This window comes from Oncorhynchus tshawytscha, linkage group LG31 (assembly GCF_018296145.1).
Source record: "Oncorhynchus tshawytscha isolate Ot180627B linkage group LG31, Otsh_v2.0, whole genome shotgun sequence".
In the NCBI taxonomy this organism is placed as follows: Eukaryota; Metazoa; Chordata; class Actinopteri; order Salmoniformes; family Salmonidae; genus Oncorhynchus; species Oncorhynchus tshawytscha.
Window position 1 is genome coordinate 14,264,721 of NC_056459.1, and position 17,862 is coordinate 14,282,582.

Genomic DNA, 17,862 nt, shown 5'->3' on the forward strand with positions numbered 1-17,862 from the left:
CACTAAAAGTTGCTGAAGGTGAAATTATTGAAATTCTTAAGACCAGAGGAATTCAGTTTTAACTCACATTATTGCATTTGAACTGTGATGCTATGATAAGTTGGCATGAGAAGAATTAACGGCACTTAACCAAATGTATTGTTAATCTCAAGTGTGTGTGTGCATGTGTGTGCATGTGTGCATGCGTGTGAACTTGTGCATGTGTAAAGCAGGCAGAAACCCAAACCACAGAGCAGATTGTGTCTCTGATGATCATGCACTATCAGACCCTGTAATTTTCTTTAATTGCAGCTATAAAAAGGACTTTGTTGAGTTAAGGAGGCATTAACTTTACTATGGACGGAATGGCTCCGTCTCTTGACATGCCTTGTTCTTTCTAACTGCAGAGTCAAGTGCATAATGTCCTGCGAAAATTCAGGTAGACAGTTTATCCCTGGTAGACTGTTACAGTGTGTCACAGTGTTTGTGCCTGGCTGCCATAATATTTTTTTTTACTGTGGCAGAAAAGGAAATTTGCAACCAATCATTTCTACATTTGATTTGGTGTCTAATCTCTGTGATGTGTTTTATGCTGTTTGATTGTTTGTTTTTGTATCCTTACTTGTTTGTTTTTTTACATTTGACTTTTAAACTTTTATTTTAAAGGAAAATTCCACCCCGAAACTATCTTTTGGTATTCGTTTCATTAGTCCATTGCTGATATAGTTCCAAAATGTTTTAGATGTCAGCAATCAAATGTTCTATATATATATATATATATATATATAATATATATATATATATATATATATATATATATATACATTTGAATGCGGATATTTACATATACTACGGTTGGAGTCATTAAAACTCGTTTTTCAACCACTCCACAAATTTCTTGTCAACAAACTATAGTTTTGGCAAGTTGGTTAGGACATCTACTTAGTGCATGACTCAAGTTATTTTTCCAACAATTGTTTACATACAGATTATTTCACTTGTAATTCACTGTATCACAATTCCAGTGGGTCAGAAGTTTACATACAATATGTTGACAGTGCCTTTAAACAGCTTGGAAAATTCCAGAAAACTATGTCATGGCTTTAGAAGCGTCTGATAGGCTAATTGACATCATTTGAGTCAATTGGAGGTGTACCTGTGGATGTATTTCAAGGCCTTCCCGAAGAATACCATCCCAACCGTGAAGCACTGGGGTGGCAGCATCATGTTGTGAGAGTGCTTTGCTGCAGGAGGGACTGGTGCACTTCACAAAATAGATGGCATCATGAGGTAGAAACATTATGGGGATATATTGAAGCAACATCTCAAGACATCAGTCAGGAAGTTAAAGCTTGGTCACAAATGGGTCTTCCAAATGAACAATGACCCCAAGCATACTTCCATAGTTGTGGCAAAATGGCTTAAGGACAACAAAGTCAAGTTATTGGAGTGGCCAACACAAAGCCCTGACCTCAATCCCATTGAACATTTGTGGGCAGAACTGAAAAAGCGTGTGCAAGCAAGGAGGCCTACAAACCTGACTCAGTTACACCAGCTCTGTCAGGAGGAATGGGCCAAAATTCATCCAACTTATTGTGGGAAGCTTGTGGAAGGCTACCCGAAATGTTTGACCCAAGTTAAAGAATTTAAAGGCAATGCTACCAAATATGAATTGATTGTATGTAAACTTCTGACCCACTGGGAATGTGATGAAAGAAATAAAAGCTGAAATAAATCATTCTCTCTACTATTATTCTGACATTTCACATTCTTAAAATAAAGCGGTGATCCTAACTGACCTAAGACAGGGAATTTTGACTAGGATTAAATGTCAGGAATTGTGAGAAACTGATTTATTGATTTATTTAGAATTCAAGGCACACTTAACCAGCATGTCTACCACCGCATTCTGCTTTGCATATTATTGGGACTACCATTTGTTTTTCAACAGGACAATGACCCAAAACACACCTCCAGGCTGTGTAAGGGCTATTTGACCAAGGAGACTGATGGAGTGCTGCATCAGATGACCTGGTCTCCACAATCACCCGAACTCAACCCGATTGAGATGGTTTGGGATGAGTTGGACCACAGAGTAAAGGAAGCAACCAACAAGTGCACAGCATATGTGGGAACTCCTTCAAGACTGTTGGAAAAGTATTCCAAGTGAAGCTGGTTGAGAGAATGCCAAGAGTGTACAAAGCTGTCATCAAGGCAAAGGGTGGCTACTTTGAAGAATCTAAAATCTAAAATATTTTTTGATTTGTTTAACACTTTTTTGGTTACTAGATGATTCCATATGTGTTATTTCATAGTTTTGATGTCATCACTACAGTACCAGTCAAAAGTTTGGACACACCTACTCATTTCAGAGTTTTTCTTCATTTTGACTATTTTCTACCTTGTTGAATAATAAAGAAAAAATTAAGAAAAACCCTGGAATGAGTAGGTGTGTCCAAACTTTTGACGGGTACTGTGTATATGTATTTATATATATATAAAATACAGAAATATAGACAGTATGATGCAGTTTGCATCATAAGACGCTGTATTGTGAAAGTTACATGTCTTGAAAACTTGATTGCTGATGTGAAAAACATTTTGAGACTGTATTAACAACTGACTAACGAAACAAATACCAAAATATAGTTTTGGTGTGGATTTTTCCTTTATTTAAGCATTTCCAAACATGTAAACCAAATAGGCTTTGCTGGTGGTTATAGGATGTCTTTAATGCAGTTTGTAAAGAGATGGTTGGAGTAATACTACATACCTATTTTGGCCAACAGTTACAATGCTAGCTTTGATAGGACAGCCGTGCGTCACTGTGTTTTAAGATTCCGCCATAACTGAAGGTCTGAGACTGTGCTCACTGCAGAGCTAGCCACTCCCTCTCCTTGTGGCCCAACAGCTATAATTTAAAGATCCACCTCAGAGTTAAAATGGAAGCAATGCAGGGCAGAGCCCTTAACATTTTTGGGTCCAGTGGTATCTCATAGGTCTCATACACCAGCAGTAACATACAATGCAAAAGCAGCATGTCCTAATCAGGTTGAGCTGAATCTGCATTTTGGGGTTTACCATACTGTATGTCTGTTGTTGAGGGACAAGACAGAGCCATGAGAAAACCAGTTTTCATCAGTCATGGAAGTCAAAGTGCTGAAAACAAATTGGCTCAACATTTCAAAAGAAGACGGAGAACAAGCTATGAAGGGAAAATACTGAAGTTTTGGTGCAGGTACAGCCGAATAGCACGTAAATAATATTACGATACTAACCAGGTTTCCATCCAACCTTTTTATGAGAGTGAAGTACAGTACATGTCGGATAAAACATTTAAAGACAGGCCTGATGGAAACAGAAAATTGGTCGGTAAACTTTCCAAATGTTGACAAAACAAAGTAGGCTAGACAAGGTGGGATATTTTTATGTTGATAAAATTAATTATGCAAAAAAATGTCTGTGGAAACATCTTTAAGCGCAAATATTGATATAATAACTATCATATCGAAGTAAAATTAGAGTCACGCGATTATGTTGTGTGTGGTCCTCCCGCTACGACTCCGGAAAGCATGCAGTTTATTAGACTACAGATGAAATCCGTTTTGTTGAACTTCACAGGGTGGTGAAAGTGCAAAGTGATGAGCTTGATGCTCCAGGGTCTTATTCTGGTGACATGATGATTGAGGCTTGGCTGCCATTCAGAACAATTGAAAAAGATTTCCCTCTTTTTGTCCATAATAATCTCATCATGTAGGCTATACCCACACTGTGTCTGTGAGCTGTTGGCTACAGTGCACTTGCCAAGACCAGAGAGAGCACATTCACTATATAACGCAACATTCTTTGTGACAAAACCATCAGTAGAGTTGGAAATGCGATTGAAACCCATTTAACTTGTATTTCGTATTTGGTAGATGGGAATTTAACTGCAAAAGTTCCTTTTATGTGAGCTACGTCATCATGCACAGCCTTTAAATCTGCAACAAGTCAATTGGATGGAAATACATTTCTGAGGGGGAAATGTGCATATAGTTTCCATGCAGCTTTTAGACTTTCGCATGAAAATCTATCGGCAATTGGATGGAAACCTAGCTATTGTCCAGCATAATGTTGCGATATATTGTCAAAAATAACATCCAAATATGTAACTGTATCGATTTGTTTTTGGCGCCATCACTAATTAACTCTGGGAAAGAGATATCTGCGGGAGAATGGATATGCCATGTCATGGGTGGATTGCGAGGTCATGCAAGGTCAAATGTGCCCATGCTCTTGTATCAACAGGAAACATAGTGGATCAGGTGATGGGGACTTATTTAGCCTGTTGTTTATTAAGTTGAACTAAAAAACATCTGTAAATGATATAGAAACATTTGGTTTAATTAAATACAAAACAATGCTAACTCCTACAGGCCTTGGTTTCCAGATTAGGTAGTCTACAGTGTTATTGCACTTTTCTCAAATCTAAAAGCATAATAGCCCTAATTTGTCTAGTGGACTTCTATGGTTCCCAAAAATATCATCAAAAACATTCAACTGAAAACAGGCTCTAACTAAGGAGTGTACCTAATTCAGTCTACTGTATTACCTCATAAGTACAATTATGGCTGTTGAATAGTCTTTGATTTGGCAAAGACGCCTTTCTCGTTCACTGAGGTTTAGTTCAAGTTAAAAGGTTTCTGTGTTTATATATATATTCTCCCAGCACTGTGTTTAACAGGGGTGGTAATGTTAGATGAAAAGGTGAAAACATACAACGTGGAATTCATAAACTGCTCTTTAGGACCTACTTGAAACTTTAGAACTGTAATTTTCAGGGCAAAAATAACTTTGGCTGCTCTGTGCGGTGCCCACTTATATTCTTAGATACACTAACATGGTGATCCTAGAGATTACAGAAGGAACAATTTTGGGTGGCGAATTAACTAGTTGTCCAAGGTAAAGAGGTTCTGTGTAGTGAGCCCTGAGTACCCTTATCCCCATCTCGTAATAGATCGAATGTCTGAAAGCATGTGCCATTACGACTAGAGAGGAATGTATAGACTGACTTCAAGGTGGGTATATTAACATTGGAATCTGTGGTCTCAGAGGGAAGGGTCAGGGTTAAGAGCTTCCCAAGGAATCTCCTGGCATCCTGCCAAACTCAAGTGGCTAAAGTATTACTACACAAGGACACCTGTCTGACTTAAATAAAGAATAGAGGCTCTGATTACAGTGTGATTCTGAGTTAACACTAAACACAGCTCTGAGTATTGTACTATCCTGTTGTGCTTTTTAGCAGTAAATGAGATTATGTGTATGCCTCCAAAATGGCATGAAATTCCCTACATAGTGCACTACTTTTGACCAATGGGGTGGCATTTCAGAGACAGGCTATGTTGAAATGGTGGTCCAACACGTATCTTGTGACGAGGCCCACATCGTCAGGTACAGCTGTGTGACAGTGTCATTTCATCTTCCTTATTTACTGTCAGGGTTTCAGGCAGGTTAGTGCTATCCGGTATCCATGGGACGTCCCTACCCTAAACCTTCACCAGAGTTTCTAAACCATACTGTGCTGTCTTTGCCCTAACCCTAACCTTAACCCATATCCTTACCCTAACCATAACTCTTCCCTAACCATTTTAAATGTCAACTTTAATACGGTGACGTCAGAGTTAAGAGGTCCCAAGGATTCCGTTGAGACGCTACAGTTTCAGGCACACGCTGCTTTCCTGTTCAGATCATTTTAGTGGGGAATGCAAACTCTGGAGTGTGAAGCATCCAACCAATCGTATTCCACCTCCTGTCCTGAACATGCAATACATACTCACTACTCCACTTTCCTCACCAGCCCAGAGCCGTCCCAGACCACACACCTCACTGTTTTAGCATTTGAATACAGTACAGTACATACGTGTTGTTATTTTAATGACATTTGTAACATTTGTACTGAACGTTTCCCTGTCGGGGGATGTGTAGTAGTGTAGCTGGGTCCTGATGAAGACATTGAGGTTAGTGTAATTCAGGCTATCCAGCGTTCCACACCTCTTACCCAAGTCACTGGGGCAAGTGGCCACAAAAATGTCATTTATGAGCCGATCTATGCTTAATGTCACACCCGTCTTAGTCGAGGGAAAAGGCCTAGTCGAGAGGAAAGCCAATTGAAATGGCTCATGTACTCTAATTGAATTAAGGTGTGTGGAGTCTTGGTTAGAGGTGTCAAAGGGTTAGTTTTGGAGTGTAAGTTCATAGTGATATAGATGGAGATATCTTTAAAGTTCAAAGTCACAGATTGTATAGTAAGAAGGTGGAGGCTTTTGATTGATAGAAATAACTGCATTTTCAACTGAATTTAAGACCCAATTCTGAAAATCTGATTGTGTATGTAATGTAAACATCTTGTTGGAATCTGTTTTCTCAAAACTGACAAACAAAGAGTAAAGGCAGTCACAGAAAAATCCTGCACCTGATAATCTACTCTCACAGAGCCTCCTTCTCAGCCTGTGATTGGTTACTTACTCTCACAGAGCCTATCGGATTGGTTACTTACTTTCACAGAGCCGTCTCCTCAGCCGCCCTCTGATCTTGTCGATGGCGTTAAAGTCTGTCACATGGAACACGTGAGCGTTCTTAGGTTCCGCAGCGATCTCTTCGAGTTCCACCTTCAGAGCCTCCCCGATGCCCACTGCGAACATCCTCACCCCGGCCTTCGCCGCCGCCTTGGAAGGCTCCAACACGTAATCCTGGCTCCTCCCGTCCGTCAGGAGGATAGCCACCTTCTGGATGCCCCTGGCGGCAGGCCTGGCCCCGGCCCGCTCTGTGAAGATGTTGGTGGTGGTGTAGCTTATGGCGTCCCCGGTCATGGTGTTCCCTCCCAGGTAGCGGATGTTCCTGGCGGCCCTCTTCACCTCGTCCATGGTGCTGTACCGTCCCAGGTTGAACTCTGTGGTGGGCCGGTCGCTGTAGCGTACCACGGCCACACGTGTCTTGTCCGGGCCCACGTCGAACGACTCCACCAGGTTGGAGACCCACTGGCGGATCTTCTCAAAGTTCTCCTTCCCCACACTGGACGACGTGTCCAGGATGAACACCAGGTCATAGTGCACGTTCTTACAGCCTGAGAGGAAGTGGATGTTAGAAGTCAGACCTGAGGAATTCCCAGTACTGTACAGAAAGATAGTAAGAAACAGGCTTTGGTTCAAATAGTATTTAATTTATTTCTAACTACTGAAGATTGAGCTAGCCACACTAGTGCCAGGTGGGCAGGGTTTCTACTTTCAGGACTACTCCATTGGTTCCAGACAAGCTCAGTGTGGCTCAAAGTCTATGGAGAAAAAAACAAATACTTTTGAACCAGCTATTAACAGCGGATGTCCTTACCTGCCCTGCTCTGAGCATCAACCCTCAGTCCTGAGAGTGTCAGGACCAGTATGACCAGGACCAGGGAAGCCCTGCATCCCAGTCGCAGCTCCATATCAGCCTCTGGTCTTTTGAGCTTAGGTTGTGATCACCATCAACGTCTCCAACCTGTAGACATCAACAGGTCACCATTACAAACTACCAAGAAGCAGACAGGTGTGAGAGACTACTGGGCATTTCTAGGGCCTAAGCCTCAATATTATCCTTGAGTATTGGAATGCAATATCATGTTAAATGTCTTCTGATTCCGATAAACAGCTTTTCTTTGGGGAATATTGATTTCACAAAAAGCTACAATTCCGTATTCAACTCTCATTTACTCATTTAGGTAGTAGTCAACTAATCGAAATGTACGCATCTCTTCTGGAAGTAGATTGAGGAACGTGTCAGTTGACGCTTTTAGAGAAGGCCAATTGATACTTGACCCAGTGACTAGAGTGACTGGGAGTGAAAGGCCCCTGAGTTTTGAATTGGACAGAAATCAGTGACAGTGCTCTAGTGTTATCATGATACTGTTAGAACACACACACCAACTCCGATAGAACTTCCTGTGTAGAGAGGTTACAAGAGGTTACAAGGTTATGTCTCTCATCTGTCATCAACCTCCTCTATATCTTTAAGTCATCCTTACGGGAAGAGTGTCTGTGTCATTTAGCAGCAGTGAACTAAGATCAGAGTACAATAAGTCTGTGGGCCCAATGCTACACTGTCATCAGAGGGCTAGACTAGTGGTGTGTGGCGAAAACGCTGTGTGGCTTTGGTGTATGGAAGTCTGGTGATGTGGCAATGGCTTACCGTTCTCCTTGAACCTTCACAATGCTTTATTGCTGCTTTATCCTTTAACACCAAGTGTTATGCAGATCTTACATAGCAATGACAGGATCATCAAATCCAGGAATACAGCTATGGGAATGTTTTAGTGAAATGGAGGGAAACAGTGGAACCCATTTTAAAAAATGTGTTTGTGAACGGGATTCCTACTAAGAACTTGGAACATGACCAAGTTGAGTTCTGTTCTAATACGATGTATCCTCTCCTGTCTTGTGTTCTACAGTCACATCATAGGGGAGTGCCCACAGCCACTTAACAATTGTGTGATGTCCTACACTTTGCTTGATTGTCCATTATCCTCCAGCAGCATGGTCAACATGTGAACACCCTATGCAATCACCATGACGCTGGGTTGAACCTGCAGTCGGGTTAGTTTGGCAGCAGATTACTTTATCTGATGTACCACAGAGCTATTTATGCCCTGGAGCTTTCTTAGGTTTTACTGACACTATTAATGAGCTCAATGCCTACTTAGTGAAATGCTGCAATTGCTGAAATTAGTGTGTATTTAAAGCTGACCAGAATGAAAATATGTCTCAAGCGCCCACCATATAGCCTACTGGAAAACTTTTCAGACTTGTAAAAACTATCCACCCATCTACCCGCAATACATATGATAGGCCTACATATTGAATAACTGTTCAACAGATGGCTCATCTGAGAGATCAAATTATGAAACTAAGGAAAGGCTACTATGCATTTAGCCTATTTTTGTCCCATCAGATAAGTATTTTGACAGTACCACAGTCCCCACATATACTCCCTATATCACGTAAGCTTTAAAAACGTTGCAACATGTTGACTTTGAAATACTTTGAAATGATAAAAAAATAAACAGATCAAAAACATTGGGATGTGACTTAGTAAGCAGCCCAAGCCCCAATCCTGAGCCCAGATCTCCCCCGTACAAGCTATGGTCTGTATCCTGTATGGGGCCTGTGCGTTTCCACCTCCTCTCTCAATGGCAGACCAGGGATTACAATCTAAATGTCTATTCCAGAAACCAGACTTCCATCATCCAGAAAATGATGTAAAAAACAGAAGGAGTTTTCCAGTCCAAAGGGAAATTAAGATAGACATGGATCCTGTAGCTCCTCCTGACGGAGCATCCAACACGTGGCTCTGCCAAGCTCCTCTCACAAACAATTTATCACAAACAAAAAAATCTAAATGCACAAAAACATCAAACTACCCTCAAAGGAAACAATATAAATAGCCAGAAATAAAACAATTTTAATGGGACAGATTGATTAAACTTCTTACTGCAGTGGGCTAAATCAGGGTCACACAGAGTGTTTCTTGGGAGTCTTAAACAAATCTATTTTGAAGTAAAAGTATACATCACACACATGGATATGGACTTAATAAAAGAAGACATGTCAGGTACAGAGTTTAAATGTATTACATTTTGAGTTTGCATCCCATTATTACACTTTATATCACAGAAGACAGAAATATAACAAACTGTTTGACATAGAAACACCGGATTTTCGGTGTTAAAAAAAACCTGTTTATTAAAAAAATCTTAATAACATTCCACCCATGAGGCCAATAGGTCATTTGACTGCAGGAAAGACCTACTCCTACCTGGATTGCAGATCACTTAGTTTCACTGGAGGTCTCTCTCTCGCTCTGTGTGGCTCCTATCCTCCAGTTCTCACTTGTTCCTTAGCTCAGCATTAAGGCACCATCCCCTATCCAACGGTGAATCCCCCAAATGACTTCCTTTACAGGTGTGAAGAAATGTAATCCTAAAATCCACCACGATGTCAATCCAAGTGTTGATAAAAAGTCCAAAGTGAGGTGAGCATCTGCTACAACCTCTTGGATGGGTAGATAAAGAGGGAGGAACTGACTGAAGTTGAAAGTGTAGGGTTTCACTAGTGGACGAGGTGGCTTGTACTGCTCTAGCTAGCTGTTCAGCTCACAGGCATAAAAACAACCCTGACAGGCCTGGCCAATTATAGACCAACTTTCTGGATATATTTTAGTCTCTTTTTTTTCTTCTTTATGGCTGCCGGAGCTGCGCCCATCTGAAGTGTTGCTGCCCTCAGAAACAGAATGCACACAGCTTCTCTCTCAGCCACCCCGCCTCCTCTGTCCATCCACTCCAACCCTTCAGCCATAACCCTGCCTCAGATATAGCCACAAAAGAGCTGCCCTAGGTGCAGCTGTGGTGACGGGCGCGTGGTGGCCGTGGTGGGATGGATCTACTCTAGCAGGGAACTTGCTGTATGGTGGTGAGGGTGTATTTGAGTCAGGAAAATGATTAGCATGTGCTTGAAGCTTTATGTGTCTTGTGCTCCTCCTTGTGCTTGTGCTAATCTGTCTCTTATGTAGTAGAATTGGACAGCAATTTTACATTCTGAAAAGTGCTAAATTATTTAAAACAACATAGGCAAATGTCTGTTAATCACATTGAGAAGTAATGTTTACTTGTCAGCCATGTTCCCTGCAGGAGGGGGAAAGAAAGGGGAAACAGTGGTCTTGTTCTCCAGTGTTTTGGTTTCTCTCTTTCCCTCTCTCTCTTAGTGAAGTTGCCAGATATCCTGTCAGAATGGCATGTCTCCCTTTCCCCAATAGCTCTCAGAACTCCTCTCCCTCCCCCAGTCCCCTCTGTGCTTTACACGTCTCTCAGGTTGAGGTGCCTTGTTTGAACTGGAAAGTGATTGATACTGGTAAGTGTATTCAAGTACACAACAGAGTCAACGTTAAAACAATGTTTTGTCCTGGTTGTGTGTTTGCTCAGGGGGAGTTGAGATATGTAAAAAAATATATAAAATAATAATGTTACGATTCACACATGGTTATAATAAAGGACAAATATAAGCATCCAACCAAAATGATTATTATTGTACGTCATTGACAAATACATACATTGGACATAATGGCTATACATTCTGAGATCCTATTTGTGATTAACTTTGCAGTCAGTCAATCAGGGAAAGTGAGTATAGGCCAGCCTAACTACGTGGTGTGAAACGGTCAGGAAGTCTGGTGGTCGGCTCATGGTCTGGGGCAGATGGACATTGCTGTGCTACTGGTGTCAGGCTGACTCATTGAGGGTTTTGGTCGTAGGTTCAATTTCCGCAGGGTTCACATATATATTCAAACAATTTATGAATTCACTGTCAGAATGCAGCAGTACTCAAGGCAGAAAGTAGTGTATTAGAAGCCTCTTGTGTTGCAAGTCTGTCAATGAGAGACTTGCCTAATACGACTCACTTGCTCGGATGTAGAATGGTTGTGATATGGTTTTGCATGTGTTATCTCACTGTCAGTTCATTTTGACATACCTGCGAAAACAATTGTACTTGAAATCTCACATATGTTTCAGGAGACTTCTTTTCTCTCTGATAAACATACAGTGCCTTGCGAAAGTATTCGGCCCCCTTGAACTTTGCAACCTTTTGCCACATTTCAGGCTTCAAACATAAAGATATAAAACTGTATTTTTTTGTGAAGAATCAACAACAAGTGGGACACAATCATGAAGTGGAACGACATTTATTGGATATTTCAAACTTTTTTAACAAATCAAAAACTGAAAAATTGGGCGTGCAAAATGATTCAGCCCCCTTAAGTTAATACTTTGTAGCGCCACCTTTTGCTGTAAGTCGCTTGGGGTATGTCTTTATCAGTTTTGCACATCGAGAGACTGAAATTTTTTCCCATTCCTCCTTGCAAAACAGCTCGAGCTCAGTGAGGTTGGATGGAGAGCATTTGTGAACAGCAGTTTTCAGTTCTTTCCACAAATTCTCGATTGGATTCAGGTCTGGACTTTGACTTGGCCATTCTAACACCTGGATATGTTTATTTTTGAACCATTCCATTGTAGATTTTGCTTTATGTTTTGGATCATTGTCTTGTTGGAAGACAAATCTCCGTCCCAGTCTCAGGTCTTTTGCAGACTCCATCAGGGTTTCTTCCAGAATGGTCCTGTATTTGGCTCCATCCATCTTCCCATCAATTTTAACCATCTTCCCTGTCCCTGCTGAAGAAAAGCAGGCCCAAATCATGATGCTGCCACCACCACGTTTGACAGTGGGGATGGTGTGTTCAGGGTGATGAGCTGTGTTGCTTTTACGCCAAACATAACGTTTTGCATTGTTGCCAAAAAGTTCAATTTTGGTTTCATCTGACCAGAGCACCTTCTTCCACATGTTTGGTGTGTCTCCCAGGTGGCTTGTGGCAAACTTTAAATTACACTTTTTATGGATATCTTTAAGAAATGGCTTTCTTCTTGCCACTCTTCCATAAAGGCCAGATTTGTGCAATATACGACTGATTGTTGTCCTATGGACAGAGTCTCCCACCTCAGCTGTAGATCTCTGCAGTTCATCCAGAGTGATCATGGGCCTCTTGGCTGCATCTCTGATCAGTCTTCTGCTTGTATGAGCTGAAAGTTTAGATGGACGGCCAGGTCTTGGTAGATTTGCAGTGGTCTGATACTCCTTCCATTTCAATATTATCGCTTGCACAGTGCTCCTTGGGATGTTTAAAGCTTGGGAAATCTTTTTGTATCCAAATCCGGCTTTAAACTTCTTCACAACAGTATCTCGGACCTGCCTGGTGTGTTCCTTGTTCTTCATGATGCTCTCTGCGCATGTAACGGACCTCTGAGACTATCACAGTGCAGGTGCATTTATACAGAGACTTGATTACACACAGGTGGATTGTATTTATCATCATTAGTCATTTAGGTCAACATTGGATCATTCAGAGATCCTCACTGAACTTCTGGAGAGAGTTTGCTGCACTGAAAGTAAAGGGGCTGAATAATTTTGCACGCCCAATTTTTCAGTTTTTGATTTGTTAAAAAAGTTTGAAATATCCAATAAATGTCGTTCCACTTCATGATTGTGTCCCACTTGTTGTTGATTCTTCACAAAAAATACAGTTTTATATCTTTATGTTTGAAGCCTGAAATGTGGCAAAAGGTCGCAAAGTTCAAGGGGGCCGAATACTTTCGCAAGGCACTGTATATTACATTAACTAAATCCCATTCCCATAACTACTGTCTGGAATGTCTACATCCACATTTAGGGAATAAATTGAAAACAAATGGTTCACCTCAAAACGTGGATGTCTAGACTAGAGTAACATCGTCTCTGTGAGTGTTTCACTTGTTACAGTGAGGGATGGCCGTTGTTCTGTTACCAAACACACATAGAGCTGTAATGCATGCTGATTGGAGGAAAAACATTGATTAAAGACATTCTTCTGAGATTGCATGTACTACAGGAATCTACTGCACGCCTGACGAAGTAGCTAAGGTGCAGAAAGATGACAGAATGAACTGAAGACCTAAATACACAGTACCCAAAGTGAGGGGTGGCTGTTTCAGAAAAGAAGGCATATTTCAAATCTCTTTATTTGCTGTTGCCAATCTTAACATACGATTACTGCTGCGGCTCTGTTTGTGAGCTCTGTTGCTACTCGATGCCATTGTTTGAACTAGATGGAGCTGTTAACAGTGGTCATAGATGAAGCCAATGTATCCATCTGATGAGACCTTGATAATAATCGCTGAATGCAGGTCAGTTTCACATAGCTTTACCAAGCTACTGGGACGCTCAAATATGATAATGTCATCCAAAATATGACATTGAATAGCCTATGTTAGGATATCTACAATGGTTAAATGTAATGTATTACGAGCATCATCTTTTTATAAAATAATAAATAAATATGTTTTTGGTCCATAATATACTTCTATATTTATCCTCTGTACAGTATACTGTACATACTGCCTGCCAGGGTACTTGGCATTGTAACTGGCTTGTTGCTTTGAATAGCAGATGCTGTGTGAAGTAAGATGCAGGGTCTTTTCTATCCTAATCTCCAGGTGATAAGCACATGTAAACACATGACTGAACACTGTCAAGTCTGTTTTCGCTACTTCCTGGTCTGGTCAAAAGGAGTCAGGGGTTAATAAGTCAAAGATCAGGGGTCAGAGGTCAAAGGACAGCATCCTGGCGATTTCTCTCTGCCATTCTTCGGACACTTTTAGCGGATTCTCCGGTGATTCCGGCCTGACGTTCTTCCTGGAAGCCTTCTCCAGTATGTGACTGGCCTGCTTCAGGGCTTTCTCAGAGCCTCCTCTGTATTCTCTGCCCTCAGGGCTTTTCCTTGCTGGACACCTTGGGCCAGGTTGGCCTCTTCCCCAGGTAATCCTACTGTTGACATGTTAGATTTGCTCTGATCCTCTTCGAGGTGCTCTGCCCTCCTGAGACGCAGCCTCCTCCCACCGGTATCCTGCTGGAATGTGCCGGCCACTTGGCATGAGCTCTCCTCGCCATGTGGTGCTACCACCTGCTGGACCTGAGCTTTGGCACTGGTGGGGAGAGAGGAAGAGGGAGAGGCTGGTTTGCTGATAGGGGGAGGAGGAGGGCCGTTAACGTTAATACCAGCATCTTCCGAGAGCCTGTCTCCTGTCTGTCTCTGGATTTGGTTGGCACGGGCTAGCTGCGCTCTCCTAACCTTCTGATGTCGCTGGACCCTGGGTACTGTTTCATTCAGAGGTAAGGGATGTGGGGCTGGGGTGGAGACACACTCTGCCGTACCTTTAACCAGTCCTAGTCCCTCTCCTCTCACCCCACAATCCTTCACCTTCCTGGAGCAGGGTTGGTCGCCCACCGTCGTGTCCAGCTTATGGGCAGCAGCCTTGGCCTCCAGCCCAATCCCCTTAATCTTCTGTCTCTGTGCCTTCTGTACCTCACTGGGCAGCTCCAGAGGTGCCAGCTTCAGAGGCCGCCGCGGGGGCAGGTTCTTCCCCTCCTTCTCCTGGGACGAGCCAGGCAGGGGAGACCTGGACCTGAAGGAAGGAAGGAAGGAAGGAAGGAAGGAAGGAAGGAAGGAAGGAAGGAAGGAAGGAAGGAAGGAAGGAAGGAAGGAAGGAAGGAACAAACAAACAAACAAACAAACAAACAAACAAACAAATTAACGATTGCATGAATGAATTAACAAATGTTTACATAATACATACCTGACCAGGAGCAAGGAGTCCCTTTGGGTGGCAGGGCCCTCCTGGCCTGGCGTGGGCAGCATGGCAGACTCTGGCATAAGCCGACCCACCATCACCACCACTTCCTCCTCTTCCCCTCCCTGTGTGGCTGACAGATGGAGGACAGGTGTTTTGGAATCACAGACGTTTTTAGGCGCCAGCAGGTGCTTCTGGCCGATGAGATGCATAATGCTATTTTTAGCCTGAGAGGTCAGCAGGTCTTCTGGTCGGGGCAAGCCCTGCAACAAAACACACATCACTCACAAATTAGAATGACTTACTCAATTACATTACATGACTATCTAACACAGCCTATCAACACTGAAAATCCTTCAGATTAAATTATAGCAAAGTATTGAATACTTATAAAGTAGACCTGTCAATACTAAATACTGTATGCTCAAGAAGGTATTGACGAACGGTTTCCTTTGTAATCTCGTTGAATATGTCTTGTTGAGTCTGACATTCCACTGCAGATTTCAAAAACATTGGCATAGTAATGGATCATTTATAATTCAATGATTTTTCTATAGAAAACCTTGAAATCAATAATGAAACATCTTCCTTGAGATTGTTTTCCACAGATCTCAATATTCTCGTCGGTTTTATGAGGAGCATTTTCTTTTCTTTGTGACTTCTAAGTTCATAAAGACTGTTAAAGTATAGCACACAAATACTTTAACAGTCTGTACTCAGTGGTCTATTATGTCGAACGTTAAACAGATTCATCAGAAAACTAATCAGAATAGCAATTTCCTGAAGAGGACAGTAGTTCACCAAACCTAGTTCACAGCTCTCCTGTGTAGCCAATCATTTTTTTCTCTTCTACATATTCTTGTGAAAAGGTTATAGACTGCATATAACCAGCAATGTCAGAAACATTCACTGCATGCTCACACTAATAGGCATCATACAGTGTCCTACTGCCAATGCACTGCTCTTTCCATGACATAGACTGACCAGGTGAATCCAGGTGAAAGCTATGATCCCTTATTGATGGCACTTGTTAAATCCACCTCAATCAGTGTAGATGAAGGGGAGGAGATACGTTAAAGAATCATTTTTAAGCCTTGATACAATTGAGACATGGATTGTGTATGTGTGCCATTCAGAGGGTGAATGGGCAAGACAAAATATTTAAGTGCCTTTGAACGGGGTATGGTAGTAGTTGCCGGGTGCATCGGTTTGTGCGCAGCTGGGTTTTTCACACTCAACTGTTTCCTGTGTATATCAAGAATGGTCCCCCTCCCAAAGGACACCCAACCAACGTGACACAACTGTGGGAAACATTGGTGTCAACATGGGCCAGAATCCCTGTGTAATGCCTTCAACACCTTGTAGAGTCCATGTCCCGATTAATTGTGCTAAGTTGCTGGATATTGGTGGGAACTGGAAAACGCTGTCACACATGTCGATTCAGAGCATCCCAAACATGCTCGATAGGTGACATATTTGGTGAGTATGCAGGGCATGGAAGAACTGGGACATTTTCAGCTTATAGGTACAGATCCTTGAGACATGGGGCCGTGCATTATCATGCTGGAACATGAGGTGATGGCGGCGGATCAATGGCACGACAATGGGCCTCAGGATCTCGTCACGGTATCTCTGTGGATTCAAATTGCCATTGATAAAATGCAATTGTGTTCATTGTTCGCAGCTCATGGCTGTCCATACCATAACCTCACCACCACCATGGGGCACTCTGTTCACAACGTTGACATCAGCAAACCGCTTGCTAACATGATGCCATATACGTGGTCTGCGGTTGTGAGGCCCATTGGACTTACTGCCAAATTCTCTAAAACAACATTGGAGGTGGCTTATGGTAGAGAAATTAACATTAAATTATATGGCAACGGCTCTGGTTAACATTCCTGCAGTCATCATGCCAATTGCATTCTCCCTCAAAACTTGAGGCATCTATGGCATTGTGTTGTGTGACAAAACTGCACATTTTAGAGTGGTCTTTTATTATCCCCAGCACAAGGTGCAACTGTGTAAATATCATGCTGTTTAATCGGCTTCTTGATACGCCACACCTGTCAATTGGATGGATTATCTTGGCAAATGAGAAATGCTCACTAACAGGGATGTAAACAAAGTAGTGCACACAATTTGAGAGAAATACGCTTTTTGTATGCATGGAACATTTCTGGGATCTTTTTCAGCTCATGAAACATGAGACCATCACTTTACATGTTGCGATTCTTTTTTTGTTCAGTGTATACATACACCCAATAAGATACAACACAACTAAGGGGATAGGTAGGTGATGATGATGATATAGAGCTATAATACTCACAGGTTTGGCAAATTCCTCTTGCTTGAGTTGTTGCCGAATCATTTCTTCTCTGAGAGAGCCCATGAATAAAGGCTGTTGTTGTGCTGTGTATAGCACTGGGTTGAAGGCAGGGGATGGGAGGACACTACAGTAAAAGGCAAGGAAGGTAGGTTTTAGTTGCCTGCTGACTGGCTTTGAGGTCATTAGGAGGATTAGGGTCAGCAGGCAGCAGGGCCATCTGTAATGATCCCAAATCAAGCTCAGGGACACCTGGAGAGAACCATGACTCCAAATGGTAGTGTTTTCATACAGGGTCAGGGTGATGGTACTGGACAGCAGCTTGCCAGACAGCCTGGGG

The 17,862-nt window shown here is 42.2% G+C and overlaps 2 protein-coding genes across 4 annotated transcripts in view; both read right to left on the minus strand.

The window, feature by feature from the left end:
• Nucleotides 1-10,818, minus strand: part of LOC112229324 (collagen alpha-1(XXII) chain) — a 54,958-nt gene extending 44,140 nt beyond the window's left edge. Inside the window, exons 1-3 of one of the 3 annotated variants that reach the window (XM_042309944.1) lie at nt 9,802-10,818; nt 7,345-7,491; nt 6,515-7,081 (exon numbers count right to left, since the gene is read on the minus strand). In XM_042309944.1, the coding sequence (XP_042165878.1) occupies nt 6,515-7,081; nt 7,345-7,438 (661 nt within the window). In that variant the 5' untranslated portion in view covers nt 7,439-7,491; nt 9,802-10,818. The remainder of the gene's footprint in view (nt 1-6,514; nt 7,082-7,344; nt 7,492-9,801) is intronic. The other 2 variants (XM_042309945.1, XM_042309946.1) reach the window with 2 other exon arrangements.
• A 2,333-nt stretch (nt 10,819-13,151) lies between these two features.
• On the minus strand, nt 13,152-17,639 carry LOC112229266. The gene is made up of 3 exons (XM_024395099.1): nt 17,526-17,639; nt 15,203-15,459; nt 13,152-15,031 (listed from the first exon to the last, which is right to left on the minus strand). Exons 1-3 carry the CDS (start codon nt 17,586-17,588, stop codon nt 14,296-14,298), a joined length of 1,056 nt encoding a protein of 351 aa, XP_024250867.1. The 5' UTR covers nt 17,589-17,639; the 3' UTR covers nt 13,152-14,295.
• Between the last annotated feature and the right edge of the window lie 223 nt (nt 17,640-17,862).

Excerpts from the sequence above, each read along its gene's own strand:
- LOC112229266 (XM_024395099.1), bottom strand. The coding sequence starts at position 17,588 with ATGGGCTCTCTCAGAGAAGAAATGATTCGGCAACAACTCAAGCAAGAG. Across the intron at positions 15,460-17,525 it reads AAGAGGAATTTGCCAAACCT|GGCTTGCCCCGACCAGAAGA; the intron begins GTGAGTATTATA and ends GTTTTGTTGCAG. Across the intron at positions 15,032-15,202 it reads GACTCCTTGCTCCTGGTCAG|GTCCAGGTCTCCCCTGCCTG; the intron begins GTATGTATTATG and ends TCCTTCCTTCAG.